Here is a 13,576-nt window from a genome sequence, read left to right as displayed (position 1 = left end):
ACTAACATCTGTTTAGCTTAGCGGGACCAGAGCTCCACACTCTCCTTTTCCATTTGCTTCGTCCCACTTTTGTACCCTCTCCTCCTGCAGTTGTAGCACCATCCCTGGGGAAGCACTGAGCACCACACGCTGCTGCTGGAGCAGCCCTGAGCTCCTGAGACCACGGGGTGGCACTCATCATGGGAACAGGGATTGAAACAGGACAGACTTCACAGAGCTCCTCGATAGTGGCTCTTTACTGATGCAATGAGCCCAGCAGAATGAGCAGAGGATGGAGCACAGAAAGCTGTTCTCTCTGCTTTACAAAGCAAGTTGTAAAACATGAATAATGCCCAAAATAATGAATGCTCAAGCAAGATGAAGAGAGTCACTTTAGGATTCCCTCTTTTGGAGGCCCAGAATGAATAAGTATTGCAAAAATTCATTTTCTAACGATGGGAGCTGGCAGAGCTCTCCAAAGCAGCAGATTAGCAGAAGTGCTTCTGCACAGGTCCAGCCAAAGCTCCCTGAACAGCAGCAATCAGTCTGACAGCAGTCAAGAGCACAGCAGTGTCGGGCATGGCACAGCTTGGTGCTGGCCCCCAAAGCTTCAGTCTGACATTACAACCCCATGACAAAAGGGACAACGGAGAATCTTCCCCTGTCCCCCTCTCTCCCAGGGCTGCTCTCACAGCTGCCACAAGCAGGCTCAGGTCCCCAGCAGCAGCCACCAGGCAGTGTGGTCCATCAGCACTGCCCTGCAACCTGCCCACAACTGCACACAGTGTGCACCCACTCACTGAGAGAAGACAAGGGCACAGTCCTGAAGAAACCTCTCCTGGGCTGACCGACAGCTCCAACACACACAATTACTTCAGTATCTAGCAGGACACTTGGGAAACTCATGGTGAATGTCAGCATTAAGAGGATCATCGATTTAATAAATCTTACGCATCCTTTACATAAGAAAATAACTAATTACAATGATAAACACACCGTTCCTGTAAGCTGCTTTTAAGCAAAGCCGGATGTGCTTGCCTTAATTTTCTAAAGAACAGACATTTTTTGCAGGAAGAAAACTAATTTTCTTTTCCAGAAGGTGTGGGGATATGAAAATGGTGAAACAAATCCTGCAGAACCACGTGGGCCCTCGGCAGCAGTGGGCACAGCCTTCCAGCAGCTGACTCAGAGCAGCGTAGGCAAAACTCACACCTCCAGGAGATGTACATGGCAGCATCTCTGCTCCAGGCTCTGCTGTCCTCTCCTCCCCAGCCAAGCTGTGTCCAGCCTTGATGGTTGCCTCCCCATTTCCAGCAGCATGCACCGCTAACAGGGACTACAATGAGATGCAATGCACTAATTAACCTGGGGGCTTTTCCAATTAGATTTGAGCCCTCCGGGCTGTGCAGCTGAACATAATCTCTCAGAAGGCTCACAGCTGAGGAAAATGGGCAGGACAGTGATCCCATGTAAGCCAAGGGCTTTAGTATGAGGCAGAAACACCAGGAAAAGAACGGGGATGAGATAATGAAGAAAAATCTACTGCAAATTTTTAAGCTCCACTCCTCTGTACTGAAATGCAATTACTTTCCACTCATACCACGGGAAGCCAGCTACAGAACACCACTCTTATTCACCTTTAACATTACCTGCTGGGATCCCAAACCTGGCATGAAGGACCTTACCCCAGATCACCTTTCTCTCAAAACACTCCACGATGAGATTTGTTATCATCTGTGCTTTTTGTCACAGCAATTTCATATTAAAAATCATTTTGAAAGTGCTGAATTATTTACACCTGAAAATTAGCTAGCTAACATCATAGCTTGGCTTCTCACTCATTCTGTGCATCCCTGTTCTGTGGAAGCTCAGTAATTGCAGAGCAAATCTGTTCATGCAAATTGTTTAGTCTGATTTTCACAGCTTAATGTCACTGCCGCACCAATCAATCTGCTTTGGAACCCAAACTTGGTAAACAAATTAGGCCTTGAACCAGAACGCAGCCTGCTGGCTTTGGGAGGATCCTCAGGCTGCTGCCTTTGCTTGGAGGCTTCCCAGCATCACTGCAGTGCCCCGAGCCAGGATGGTCCCCAGCACAGCTCTGTCCCACAGCTCTACCACATCCCTGACTGTGGGGAGTCAGCTTTGCGAAGCAGGTGGGTATCACTGAAAGGTGTGAGCAGTGTTGAGATCTCTGAGATATTTAATTGCAGTCTGCCTGAACTACAAGTAACGGGTAGTAGTCGGTGGGGCGTATCAAATCCGGGAGTCTTCTAGCAATGTCCCTGATCCGGGCCCCAGGGAGATAGCACACTTCTCTGTGGTTTGGGTCTGGTCTGCAAATGGGGCCCTCAGTTCCCTTTAGAAGGGAGCCACCCACTACGATCACCTTCCTTTCTTTCTTAGTAGTAGCAGTCTCAATGCACGGAGTTGACTGCCTTGCCATTGGTGACCTCCTGCGGGAACCTTCCTGCACTTCACCCCTTATCACCTCTTCAACATCCAACGCTGCAAATCTATTGCTTAGGGGTATCTGGGGACACTGGGGAGGCAGAGGGGGAGATTGCCCACGGTACCGAGCAGGGACTCTCTGCCAGCCCTCCCCATCCCTCAGATATCCCCCTTCTGGCCTACAGGGACAGGTCAGGGAGTCCACCACCAACTGCGGGGGATCTCCCCTCCCCGGCACCTTTCTCTCTGGCGCTCGAGGGAGCTGCTCCACCAGTCAATCTCCCGCTCACAGTCCCTGACGGCCCTCAGTCTCTCAACCTCCTCTTTCAGTTCAACCACCATGTTAAGCAGATCTTCCACCTGCTCACACCTCGCACAGGAGGACTGCTTAGCACCCTCATCCAGCAGCAGCAGGCTCTGGCACTCCTTGCAACCAGAGACCTGTGTAGCCACGCTTCTAGGCAGACCTCCTGTCTGGGTCACCACAGCCTTTTTAAGGCAAGCCCTCTGTCTAGTAGAGACTATGGCACAAAAAAAGAATAAAAACAAATAAATGAAAATTGAAAGCAAATAAATAAATAAATAATAGTTTATAATGATTATATATATAGACATGAATTGTAATAACTTAAAAATAAATAAATTATAATAATAAATATATATATATCAAATAAACACACACAAACAGCGGACAGTGACACTTCGCTGCCCTCCCTGAGCCCTATTCAGCTGAGCGCTGTGGGCGAGGGCGCGGAAACCCCGGCAACGCCCACGCCTCGTTCAGCTCTCGCGAGAACAGCCTAGGTCTGGCCGCTCCCACTCGGCTCCCGAGAGACAGAAACCTCCCGAAAACGCGCCCCGTACCTCAGTCAGCCACTGCCGCTTTCAGAACGGCCTGAGCTACCCGGACACATTTAAAGCAAATGTGCAGTCAGGTTTGTGTGCCCAAGTCTGGCAGTTCTCACCGTGAACAAAAACACCTGCAGTTTTACTGAAGAAACTCCCAACTCCACCGAGTTTAATGAGCACCCGTGCTATTCAGGGGCTGAGCAGCAGAGTGCAGCACTGGCACATCTAATGCACACCCAGAGCCTGGGCAAAGCTGGAAACCAAGGGCAGTCTGCTCTGTGGCCAAGAGTCCCTATCCTATCCCCTTTCTGCAGAAGCTGCCATACACCCCTTACTCAGAAATGAGTGAGGCATCAGGAGGGATGTTCCTGCTGGGGGAGCAGGCACTGCAGCCACCCCAGGCACTGAGAGGCACGAGCTGGGCTCATTAGTTAACACCATCACTTGTCTGCTCACCTAGCAGTGAGCAGGACCTTTCAGGTCTACAGGTAAATGAGAAACACAATAGAGGAAAGCCAATGAGAAAATGAGTGGTGTTTCCAATAGGGAAACTGAATCCTGGCTGTGCACATTCTTAATCCTGTGCCTGAGAAATCTGTATTCAATAAAGAAGATACTTTGATGTGTACCATTTTTTGAGTGCAGGACTTCTAATTCCATTTTCCACTTTTGCTGTCAGTGCTGAATTGCTCTAGCCAGCCCTTACCATGTGCTTAGCAGGGAATTATTCTCCTTCAGAAGACCACACAGGATGCACTTTTTCTGCTCCCAACTCCTCCCCACCAAAGGGAAAAAAAAAAGAGAAAACTTTTAAGCATTGCCATGAGCTGGCAAACGAAGGGAAACCTCTCATTCCTGAGCTCTACTGTTACAGGCATTCGTCCACTGCATCCATTTACCATAGTTTAAAGGATCAGCCCGAGCAGAACAAAGCACAAGTTCTTAACTATTCACATCCTGCTTTCTCAAATCAAAGTTTGCTAGCTCATGGACAGGAACCAAGGCCCCCCAGCTCAAATGTAAAGCAGCTAATTTGGTGAATGGAATCCAAGGCACAGAGCAAGCAACTTGGCAGCAGTCTGACCCTCCTCTGCAAGTACTATTGTGACTGTGAACAAAACTCACCTCGTAAAGCTGGCAGATTTTATGTCAAGAGGGGATTTCTTAAGTGGGTTCTAAAAGGACGCATAGACTCGCAGATGGATCAAATGCGCCCCAAGAATGACAGTTATTTCCAGCAAAACTGCTCTGTTTGTGTTTTCTTTCACAGCTACCAATTGTTTCAGAGGCAAAAAAACGGATGCACAGAGCAAAAACGAGTGGTTAGTGACCGAGGACAGCATCAGCATGATAACTACCTGAGAGCTTTAAGGCTGTGTCTGCCCTGGCTATAGGGAAGCAGCAGTGAGCGCCTCATTGCCATTCACAAAGAGCTCAGCCCAGGGAGCTGCACGTACAGCACACAGCCCCACAGAATGGTTTCTGGCTGAGGAATGTACTATAAGAACAAAAATCCCACATACAATATGCGTGGGAAAGGCAGCCAGGGTTAGAGTCCTTCTTCTGTACAGCTCACAAAATAAATTCTAGAAGAAAACCAGAGCAAAGAGAACATCCAGTGAGCACAATACTTTCATTCCAGCTCCTTGTTGGCTCAAAAAATTTCACCCCAAAAACCCCTCACCCTGTTTGATGCACCATTTCTGCAGCCTGTTGTTTCACAGAGGGAGGAGGGGGTCCTCATCGTGGCTCAGTCACGAAGGACCTGCGAGGCTTTGGGTCACTGTGCCAGGATGAAATTGCTCATGGCACAAAAAACTTGAGAGAATAATTCAGGCTGAACCCAGCAAATGCCACTCATGTGTCCCCTGGCCATATAAACAACAACGCTGCACTGCATTGTGTTACAGGTACAAATCGGATTAGAAACCAAAGAGTTTTCCCACTGCAGTGGAAGAAACACTGGGAAGGCAGGAACACCAGCAGCCTGACAGCTAACCCCAACAGATCAGGAGTCAGGGGAGTTAATGGGAATTCATATTTATGCATGTAAAAGCAGCCCAGGCTCAGCTTACAGAAGAGCCAGGACTAATGGCATAAAAGACACCACTGCTATATGATACACTCATTTTGAAAACCCTTATAATGAAATGTGGGGAATCTATTTGTAACGTGCAATTTATACCATCAGTACCCATAAACCTCAGCCCATGGGAACAAAAGGGTTGGCACGGTTGCTGTGCTCCAGTGCTGCCCAGCACAGCAGGGCCAGGGACCCTGCACTGCTCCAGAGCCCTTCAGCAGGGCAGCCACAGACAGCAAAGCTGACACAAGCACTCCTGCTGTCACAAGCAAGGTGACAGTGAGCTCTGGCTCGTGCCACGCAGGTCAGAACAGGACACACCACTGGCACAGAGCTGCAGAGTTTGTGCATCCTCCTGAAGAAACCCCTGCAGACACTGTGCAGGATGAGCCCAGCTGGAAGGATGATCAGCACTCTGCTCAGGGCAACGTGGAAACAAATCTCACAGGAAATAAACCCACCACAGCTTTAGGGGCTGGAAGAAGCGACAGACACTGCAGATAAAGCCACTCTGTTCAGAAACACATGTCATATATATATGAATGTATAAAGGAAATCCTATTTTAGTTTTGGAGTCAGTACATTCACCTTATCTCCAGCACAGGTCTGCCTGCTGGCTTCGCACAGCTCCAGGTGCTATCTCTCCGTGGCAGCACCATTTGAAAGGAGCACTTGAATCAAGAGTTTTCCATTCATTCCACTCCTTTTAATTCTGATTCCCCAACAAAATTCTGACAAACGAGGACAGAGTGTGTGTGAGGGCTGCTGCAGGGGGAGGCTGCGAGCAGAGCTTCATAGCACAGCAAGCCTGCACCCACAGCAAGGTGCTGAGAGCAAGTCAGATGTCAGTAACATAAGGTAAAGGCAAAATTAAGTAAAAATATCAATTTAAGCTGCAGTTAATGAGGACAGCTGTTTTGTAGGTTTGTGTGAGAAATCTTATTTAAAGGCTTCCTTTCACAACTTTACTTCTAGCAATAGAAACAGAGCACTCTGCAGGTCCTTACAAGGAAAAGATGCTCCTTTCCTTTACGGTAACATAACCAGCTCAGAGAGATGTTAGAAAATCCATATGCTGCATCACTGCTCGGCTCAAACACGGCTTTTCGTCCCTAGAGCTTGCAAGTATTTTACAAAGAAAGTCAGTATCATCAACTGCTTCTTTTGAACTGGAGCAGAAAAAGGGCATGTGTGAAGGTTACCCAGCAGTGCAGCGGGACCTGGGGGCTGAGACATGAGAAAATGGTGCAGATAATATTACTGAATTCTAAAAATGGAGAATAAATTGGAGTCTGCTACAAAATAGAGCAGTCCTTGAGGACTGGTCAAGGAGCTGTGTTACGATCTAATTCCTATGAAGTCTGTCCATCCAGCGCTGCATCTTGGTCAGTCCAGTTCTCATCTGGCTCAGGATTACAGAGTATCAAAGCGACCAGATCTCCCAGAGAAAACCATCTGCCCTTCTGCTAAGGCACAAAGAACTACAGCTGAAAGTACAAATTAAGAATCCTACAAAGCACTAAAGAAACTCAGGTGCCCACAATTAGCCAACAAGGATGGAAATATTAAAAACAGTTTCTGTCCTATCTAAAATTCAGAGAACAGGACATTCAACCTCTATGTATGCGGAAAGTCCTTCAGTTTACTTCTTGTTAAGAAGCAGCTTTGGAAACAAAGCACTTACATAAATTAATAATAAGCACTTCCAAACACATTGCAGATAAAAGGGGGAGGGAAGGAAAGGACAACTTGGGGATGCTCACCTAACCATGAATGCATAAATCACCTTTCCCAAAGTACAAAAGCATGTACAGAGGCAAAGTTCAAGAGACAACTGAGTGAGCATCACAGACCTGTCTGTCATGTCAGAGTTTCCCAAGCTCTCTGCATTGCTGCTAATCTCAGCAGCTCCTCACCTGGCAGAGTGTGATACTCATTCCAAGTGACAAAGTCTTGCACCCAGTTGGGTCTCCAGCTGTCTACAATGGGAAGCAATGGAGAACAGAAAACAGAACAGCTACATCTAACTTCTCCAAGTCCTCACAGCCTCCATCACCCAAAGGCTGAAACAACAAGCAACAACAAGACCTGTCTGCAACTTAAATGACAACTAACCAGAAATTAAGTTTATTATGCAACTATGAGAAACTCCCATAGCTTGTAAGTAGCACACTCTGGGAAAAGACCAAACCTGGGTCTGCCAAGAACACAGAGCAAAGAGAGCAAGGAAGGAAGGGTCATGATTAAAATAATCAGGAGAGAAACAAATACAGAAGATGCAGTGGTTAAGCAAAGAGTACAAAGTGACAGTGTTAATTCCCAGCAGGAAAGCATCCTGTAAGTCTCACCTCCTGACTGGCCATTAGGCAGAGGCTGAAAATGGAAATTTGATTCACTCCACACAGTAAACGTGGGCAAGTGAGGTTTTTATGTCCATCTGCCACGTATTCAACGATGCATGAGGTCGAATGCCACCAGAAGCACAAAGCCAAGTCACTGTAAGTACAGGTTCAGACCTTTTACACTTAGCCCTGTGCTCCACCATACCGAGCTGCTGTGCAGCAAATCTCAGACCGGACTTTTCTTGAAGAAAAAAACTCAAGTGGCTAAAATAACAAGAGAGGTATGCTAGCTAACTTGTGTCACAGGTAGAGACTGAATTAGGGAGTGTATTCCTGAGATACACCTTGAGGTTACAGACAACACCGTGTCAAACAGTGACCCGTGTGAGTCCTGGCTGCGGGGTGCTAAGGAGCTCTGTGCTCTGCTGGCTGAGTGATGCTGATCAGAGCAGGCAGTGCTCTCACACAGGCAGCACTGCTGAGATCTGCTGCCCAGTGCAGAGAGAAGCAAAAAAACACCTGCAGATAAAGAAACACACCTAGGAAGTGACAACTGCTAGAAGTCAAAACTAAGAGCAGATAAGCATGGAGTTGAGCAGAACAAGAGCAGGAAAACACCAGCAGTACAAAATGCTAAGCAAGGCCAGAGTTCTGTCTTGGTTTCAAATTTTTTGGTCTGAAAATAGAATTTGAAACAAAATGCTATCACTGTGGTGCAGAGGGTTTGATAATGCTTTTAAAACAAACACTTGGTTGTCTTATTTATCGTTTAAATAAATACCTGCCTTAGAGTGAGGGAATAATGCATTTTCTGAACTACACATAATGAATATTTCACCCAAAAGGTACTTCATCTGATCCAGCCGGACACTGATGGTGCTTTAAACCTTAAATAATCCATTGGGATGAACATTCATGTTCCACTGGGTTCCCTTCTTTGCTTTGTCTGTCTTGCTGGATTCTTCTACAGCTTCATGAACAGCACTGGTTCACTTAAGCCGTGTCTCAGAAAGGCTTGTCCAGTCTGCGAAAGTAAAGCAAGTTGAAATGCATGCTCTCTCACTGTAGGGCACAATGTTAAGGCTGGGTGCTCTGCATCCTTCCTTTTAAAGGTCGTTCAGGAAGGTATTGCTACAGAACACACAAATGCATATGTGACAAGGTCGATGCTTCTAGACAAGAACTTGCTAATTGGATCTTCCATGGGAGCACTAGGAATCCCACGTTGTCAGGTAAAGACTGAGAAAACCTAAAGGAATATGTCTGCTGCTATGCTTCCAGACAAGCAAGGTGGAGTTACAATCCCATTTCATGGCACTGCTGACACAAAATCACAACAGCACAACTTACACCTTCAAATTATGTGCTGCTGGTAATAATAACAGTCAGTAAGGTGTACTAAGTACTACAGAGCATCATCATAGGTCTGCATAGAATCCCAGTCATGGAGACACTGGCACATACAGCAGTGCTGCAGTGAAACAACTCTAATATTTATCAACAGCACTGCAAATCCAAAGGGAAAAGAACAAACACAAATTGTTCACCAACTAACAATGAAAACTGTTTCTCCCCCCACATCTCCCCAAAAAAGTTGGAGGTACATCCACTAAGGCCTCTGACCTTCCTTTCCTTAACCAAGCTTAAGAGAGATCCAGCTCAGCGTGGATTTCCCATACAGCACCTGAACATCTCTGCAACCCTCAGCCCATCCATCAAATGGCTCTGACTGCCTTTGCAGTGCAGCTAAACCCAGCCCACCTCTCATCACGCTGCTGCTGCGCTGCTGGGAGTCAGGAACAGGAACATATGGCTTTTGCAGGCTGATACCCTGCCACTGCCACTTCATCTGATGCAGAGGAAAAGCTGTCACTGGTCTCTCACCACAGTGACTCCAGCCATGGAGATGGACTGCCCCTCCAACAGCACAGATCCCACCTGGGAACATTCAGAACTTCCCCCTGTCCAAGGTCTGTCACAGAATGCAATTTCCTCTCCTGCTTAGTATGCTAATGAAGCAATTTAGAATACATGAAAATAACGAGTCAGATAGGACATCTGGACAGTCCTTACTGAAGCAAGGGAGGTCAAACGTCTTTGAGGTAAGATAAATCCACAAAGCCACCTAATCAGACTGCCTTATTTGGCAACTAAATGAAGTAACTCTCCCCTGTCCATATTCCACAAACATTAGAGGAGCTGGGAAAAGAGGAAGGGCAGGCAGAGAGGGGTAATCCACTCATTTGCTTGAAAAGGAAACAAATCAGGGTAATACAGAAGTCTGTGGCCCAATGCCCACTTGTACTGTCATGATTGAGAGCAGCACCTTCGTGCTTGCTTTTCTGCAGTTCCTTTCCCTCTGATGGCAGGCAAGCTTTCAGGCTAACATTTCATTGCTGTAGACTTCAACAGTGTTTTGCTAAAACCATATTCCTCCACAAGGCTGCACGCTTCAAAGAGCATGTTTTTACAAGAAGTTCCCTTCATGCTCCAAAGTCTTGCTGAAAACGAGGTTAATGCAGACTGAAAATCGTTGTGACATTATGGACCTTTTAATTGGTTACTAGAGCTGCTTTGGGGCACGTATTAATAGGGCAAAGCGTTATGCGTGCTCCTTCTCTCTCCCCTTGACAAAGCGCCAGAGGAAGGGAAGTATTTTGGTCTCACTGAAACTACTGCACAACCCATTTACAGACCTGAAGTTCGTGGAAGAAGAATCAAGGCATAATATAAAATACAAGAGCCAGCAGCGCTGAGTATCCTGAATAAAACTCGTGCAATAAAAATGCAGCAAGGAGTTTTACCATCGCGCTGAGGGTCTCCTCCCAGTCTGGCCTCTCTCGGGGATGGATGCTTCTCTGAAGCTCTGGCACAAAGTCATCTTTTGAATGTAGAGAGGACTTCATCATTCTGAAAAGGAGGACAGACACGTTTGATACTTGGTCACCTTCACAAGTCTTAAAGCACAGAAAAACTTGCAGTCCGTTTTAACGAACTGCTGTTGGCTCAGACAGACACCCTGAGCAAAGCTGGCACCCTCCAGTGCCCCGGCTCAGAGGGGATGCACTCAAATCTACCACAATAAACTGAGGTTAACTCTTCTTCAGATAAGCTGCCTTTCAAACACCTCATGACAGTGCTGATCTGAAGCACCAAAGGCCGACGGAAGGTCCAGGGTCATCCACTGAGGCTTCACGAGCACACAAGATTCAGGCAGACTTCTATTTGAACATCACCATTTTTTCACAGAGAGCAACCCATCTGATAATCAACACTGCATACACAATTAAAACAAACAGCTTATCAAAATGCATGCTTCCTCAGCTTTACGACTTGAAAACAATAAGACTAAATTCACGTCTTTATGATCAGTTTGGATTACAAATCAATTCACCATACACTCCTCGGGTTTATGCCAATTCCCCCTGGATTTCCCATCAGAAATCTGTTTTCTTAATAGCGTTTCCCACCAAAGCCAATGCTTTCCTTTTGACAAATAAACTTCCCACACGTCTGAAATGCTGCCAGCACCACAGGGCTGCCCAAGGACACCGTGCCTCCTGCCTTTAGGTAAGTACACACACTCAGAAGAATCCACAGCTAAATGAGCCCCAGGAATCACCGATATCAAGTCTCAATTCAATGTTTTTAAGTGGTAACGAACTTACTCGGCCTTTAATTGCTGCACACAGCTAGTAAACAATCAGAGCATGGAAGTGGCCTCTGAGACCAAAGGGATGTTACAGTAAGGATGGCTGCCCGCTTCCAGCTATGATTTATCCTGAAGACAGAAGGAAAGGAGCTGGGTGGTGTGACACCTCCTGTCCTCTGTCACTATCCAGGGTAGAGCAGAGCAGAAATGAAACAAAGCCCTGGAGCAACACTGCTGGGAGGAGGACGTTTCCAAGCCGTCAGACAGCTTCACTTAAAGATAAGCTAGGAACATTATACACACAGATATTCGCTGTCCACTGACACATTTTGCAAACTGAAAATTTACTACAAATTTAATATGACCCACAATGACAGAAATACCATTTTATTTGAAGTGCCACTTCCTCAGCTGCTCCGCAGCTCTCTGTGCCCATCAAACAGCCTACACCGTTACACTAATCACTGCTCTGCCTGTACAGAGGTCATTAAGCAATCTCCCTTCAGATGACTGAATCCTTCTTTGGTGTAAATTGAGAATCAAATGTACTGGAACAAATGTTTACAGGACATTTCACAAAAGGCACAGCTCTCTCTCACACCCATTCTTTCAAGTTCTCTACTAGGTCAGGTTTATGAATTTCAAGTCAGAGCTCGTACATCTGTATCAAGAAACATCTAATGCCTATTTCCATGCTCTCAAACCCAATTTGGTAGCTGCCATTCATCGTGGCACTGCTATGAGGAACCAAAACCCATTGGTGCCACCAGCAGTGGGTAAACACAGGTGCTGTGCAGGACAGGTAACATCCCATCTCCCCTGCCGTTACAGAGCGTGTGATATGCTGAGTACTACCAGATAGCTTTCCTTCGAGGTTTGAAGGAGTCACACATCCCCAAACACCACCTGTTTCCACACTTGTTCTTGGGTGAAACATAAAGAGTTGCAAAAATACATTTGTGGCAAGAGCTCCTCCAAGAAAACTGGGGAGAAGAAAGGACCGAAACGTTGAGGCATGGTTGGGTTCCTCCAAGAAATGTTCCCCTTCCTTAGGCCCTCTGGCACATCCCAGTGCTGGACACCCACAGCCCTGATGCCACCTCGCTGCTGAGGATGCACAGACTGATGGCTCTGCTCTGGGAGAACACAAGGTGCTGACAGATTACATCCAGAGATGCCTGATGGCTTGAAAGCCACACACCAGCATGGCAGCATCAGGCACTGTGAACACCACACTCCTCATATCACACAGTTAATTGTCTGTCTGACAGATACTCACTTCAGATCAGCTATATATTTCTTAAATTAAATGCCGAGTCTGATCTTTAGGTTGAGCTCCCCCCATGGGACAGCAGGCAGCTCAGCGTTCCCTGCTGCCTCTCCCTCAAATGACTTTTCTTTCTGACCTCAATTTAGGAGGCAAGAGCCGATGATAACTGATTTATTCATTTATTTATTATTTATACAGCACTGCCGTTGTGCCAGGAGGTTTCTCAGCCAACAGAAAAGCACAGCTCTGCCCCATGGAAGTGATGATTCACGAGGATTTAGAGCTCCACAGAAAGCGATGCTTCCGAGATACAAATTCTACCCAAAAAGCCAAACTTAAATAAGGCCTTTGCTGACATAAATCTACGCTTAAAACCAACGACCTTCAAACACTATCTGATAAAAAATGGTATTTATGCAGCTCCAATGATTTGCACAAAAAAAGTCAAAATAACACAGACTTCATCGGGGCGTTGACAACGCTCTGCAGATTAATCTTTGCATTGCTTGCAGGGAACTGTGCATCCACTTGGCTCATCTTCCTTGCTCCTAGCATCCACGTTTGTCTTCAATGAGCACTCTCCAGTTTTGACACTGTTAACAGATACTGCTCAAGAGAGGGGTGAAGAGCAGAGGCAGCAGATAGCAACCAGAACAGAATCGAGATGCGCTGCTGCAAGTTCAAGAGGCAGTGCTTTATGGGCACCTCTGGGAGGATTAGCAAGGTATTTTGCAGACAAATTAGATATGGGGTTGCTTTAGGCTCCAAGAATTCACTACAGCTGCAGCACAGTGCAAAAACCCTCAGTCCAGTGTATGCAAAACTCTAAGGGTAAATGTAACAACAGCCTGGATGCAGCATCCCTGCCTGTCCCCACGCAAGAGAAAGTAATGCCTTCAGGATTTGACCCCCTACCTCCTAGTCACAGTGTGGAAAGGTACACCAACAGA

The 13,576-nt window shown here is 46.6% G+C and overlaps 1 protein-coding gene across 1 annotated transcript in view; it reads right to left on the bottom strand.

The window, feature by feature from the left end:
• Window positions 1–10,613, bottom strand: part of ARHGAP32 (Rho GTPase activating protein 32) — an 86,936-nt gene extending 76,323 nt beyond the window's left edge. The window contains exon 1 of the mRNA XM_065738569.1: window positions 10,509–10,613. Coding sequence (XP_065594641.1) covers window positions 10,509–10,613 — 105 coding nt within the window. The remainder of the gene's footprint in view (window positions 1–10,508) is intronic.
• Between the last annotated feature and the right edge of the window lie 2,963 nt (window positions 10,614–13,576).

This window comes from Cyrtonyx montezumae, unplaced genomic scaffold, assembly GCF_038088225.1.
Source record: "Cyrtonyx montezumae isolate F1298 unplaced genomic scaffold, pur_monq_1.0 scaffold_22, whole genome shotgun sequence".
Taxonomy (NCBI): domain Eukaryota; kingdom Metazoa; phylum Chordata; class Aves; order Galliformes; family Odontophoridae; genus Cyrtonyx; species Cyrtonyx montezumae.
The sequence above is the reverse complement of the archived record's forward strand: the minus strand, read 5'-3'. Positions and strand labels throughout refer to the sequence as shown.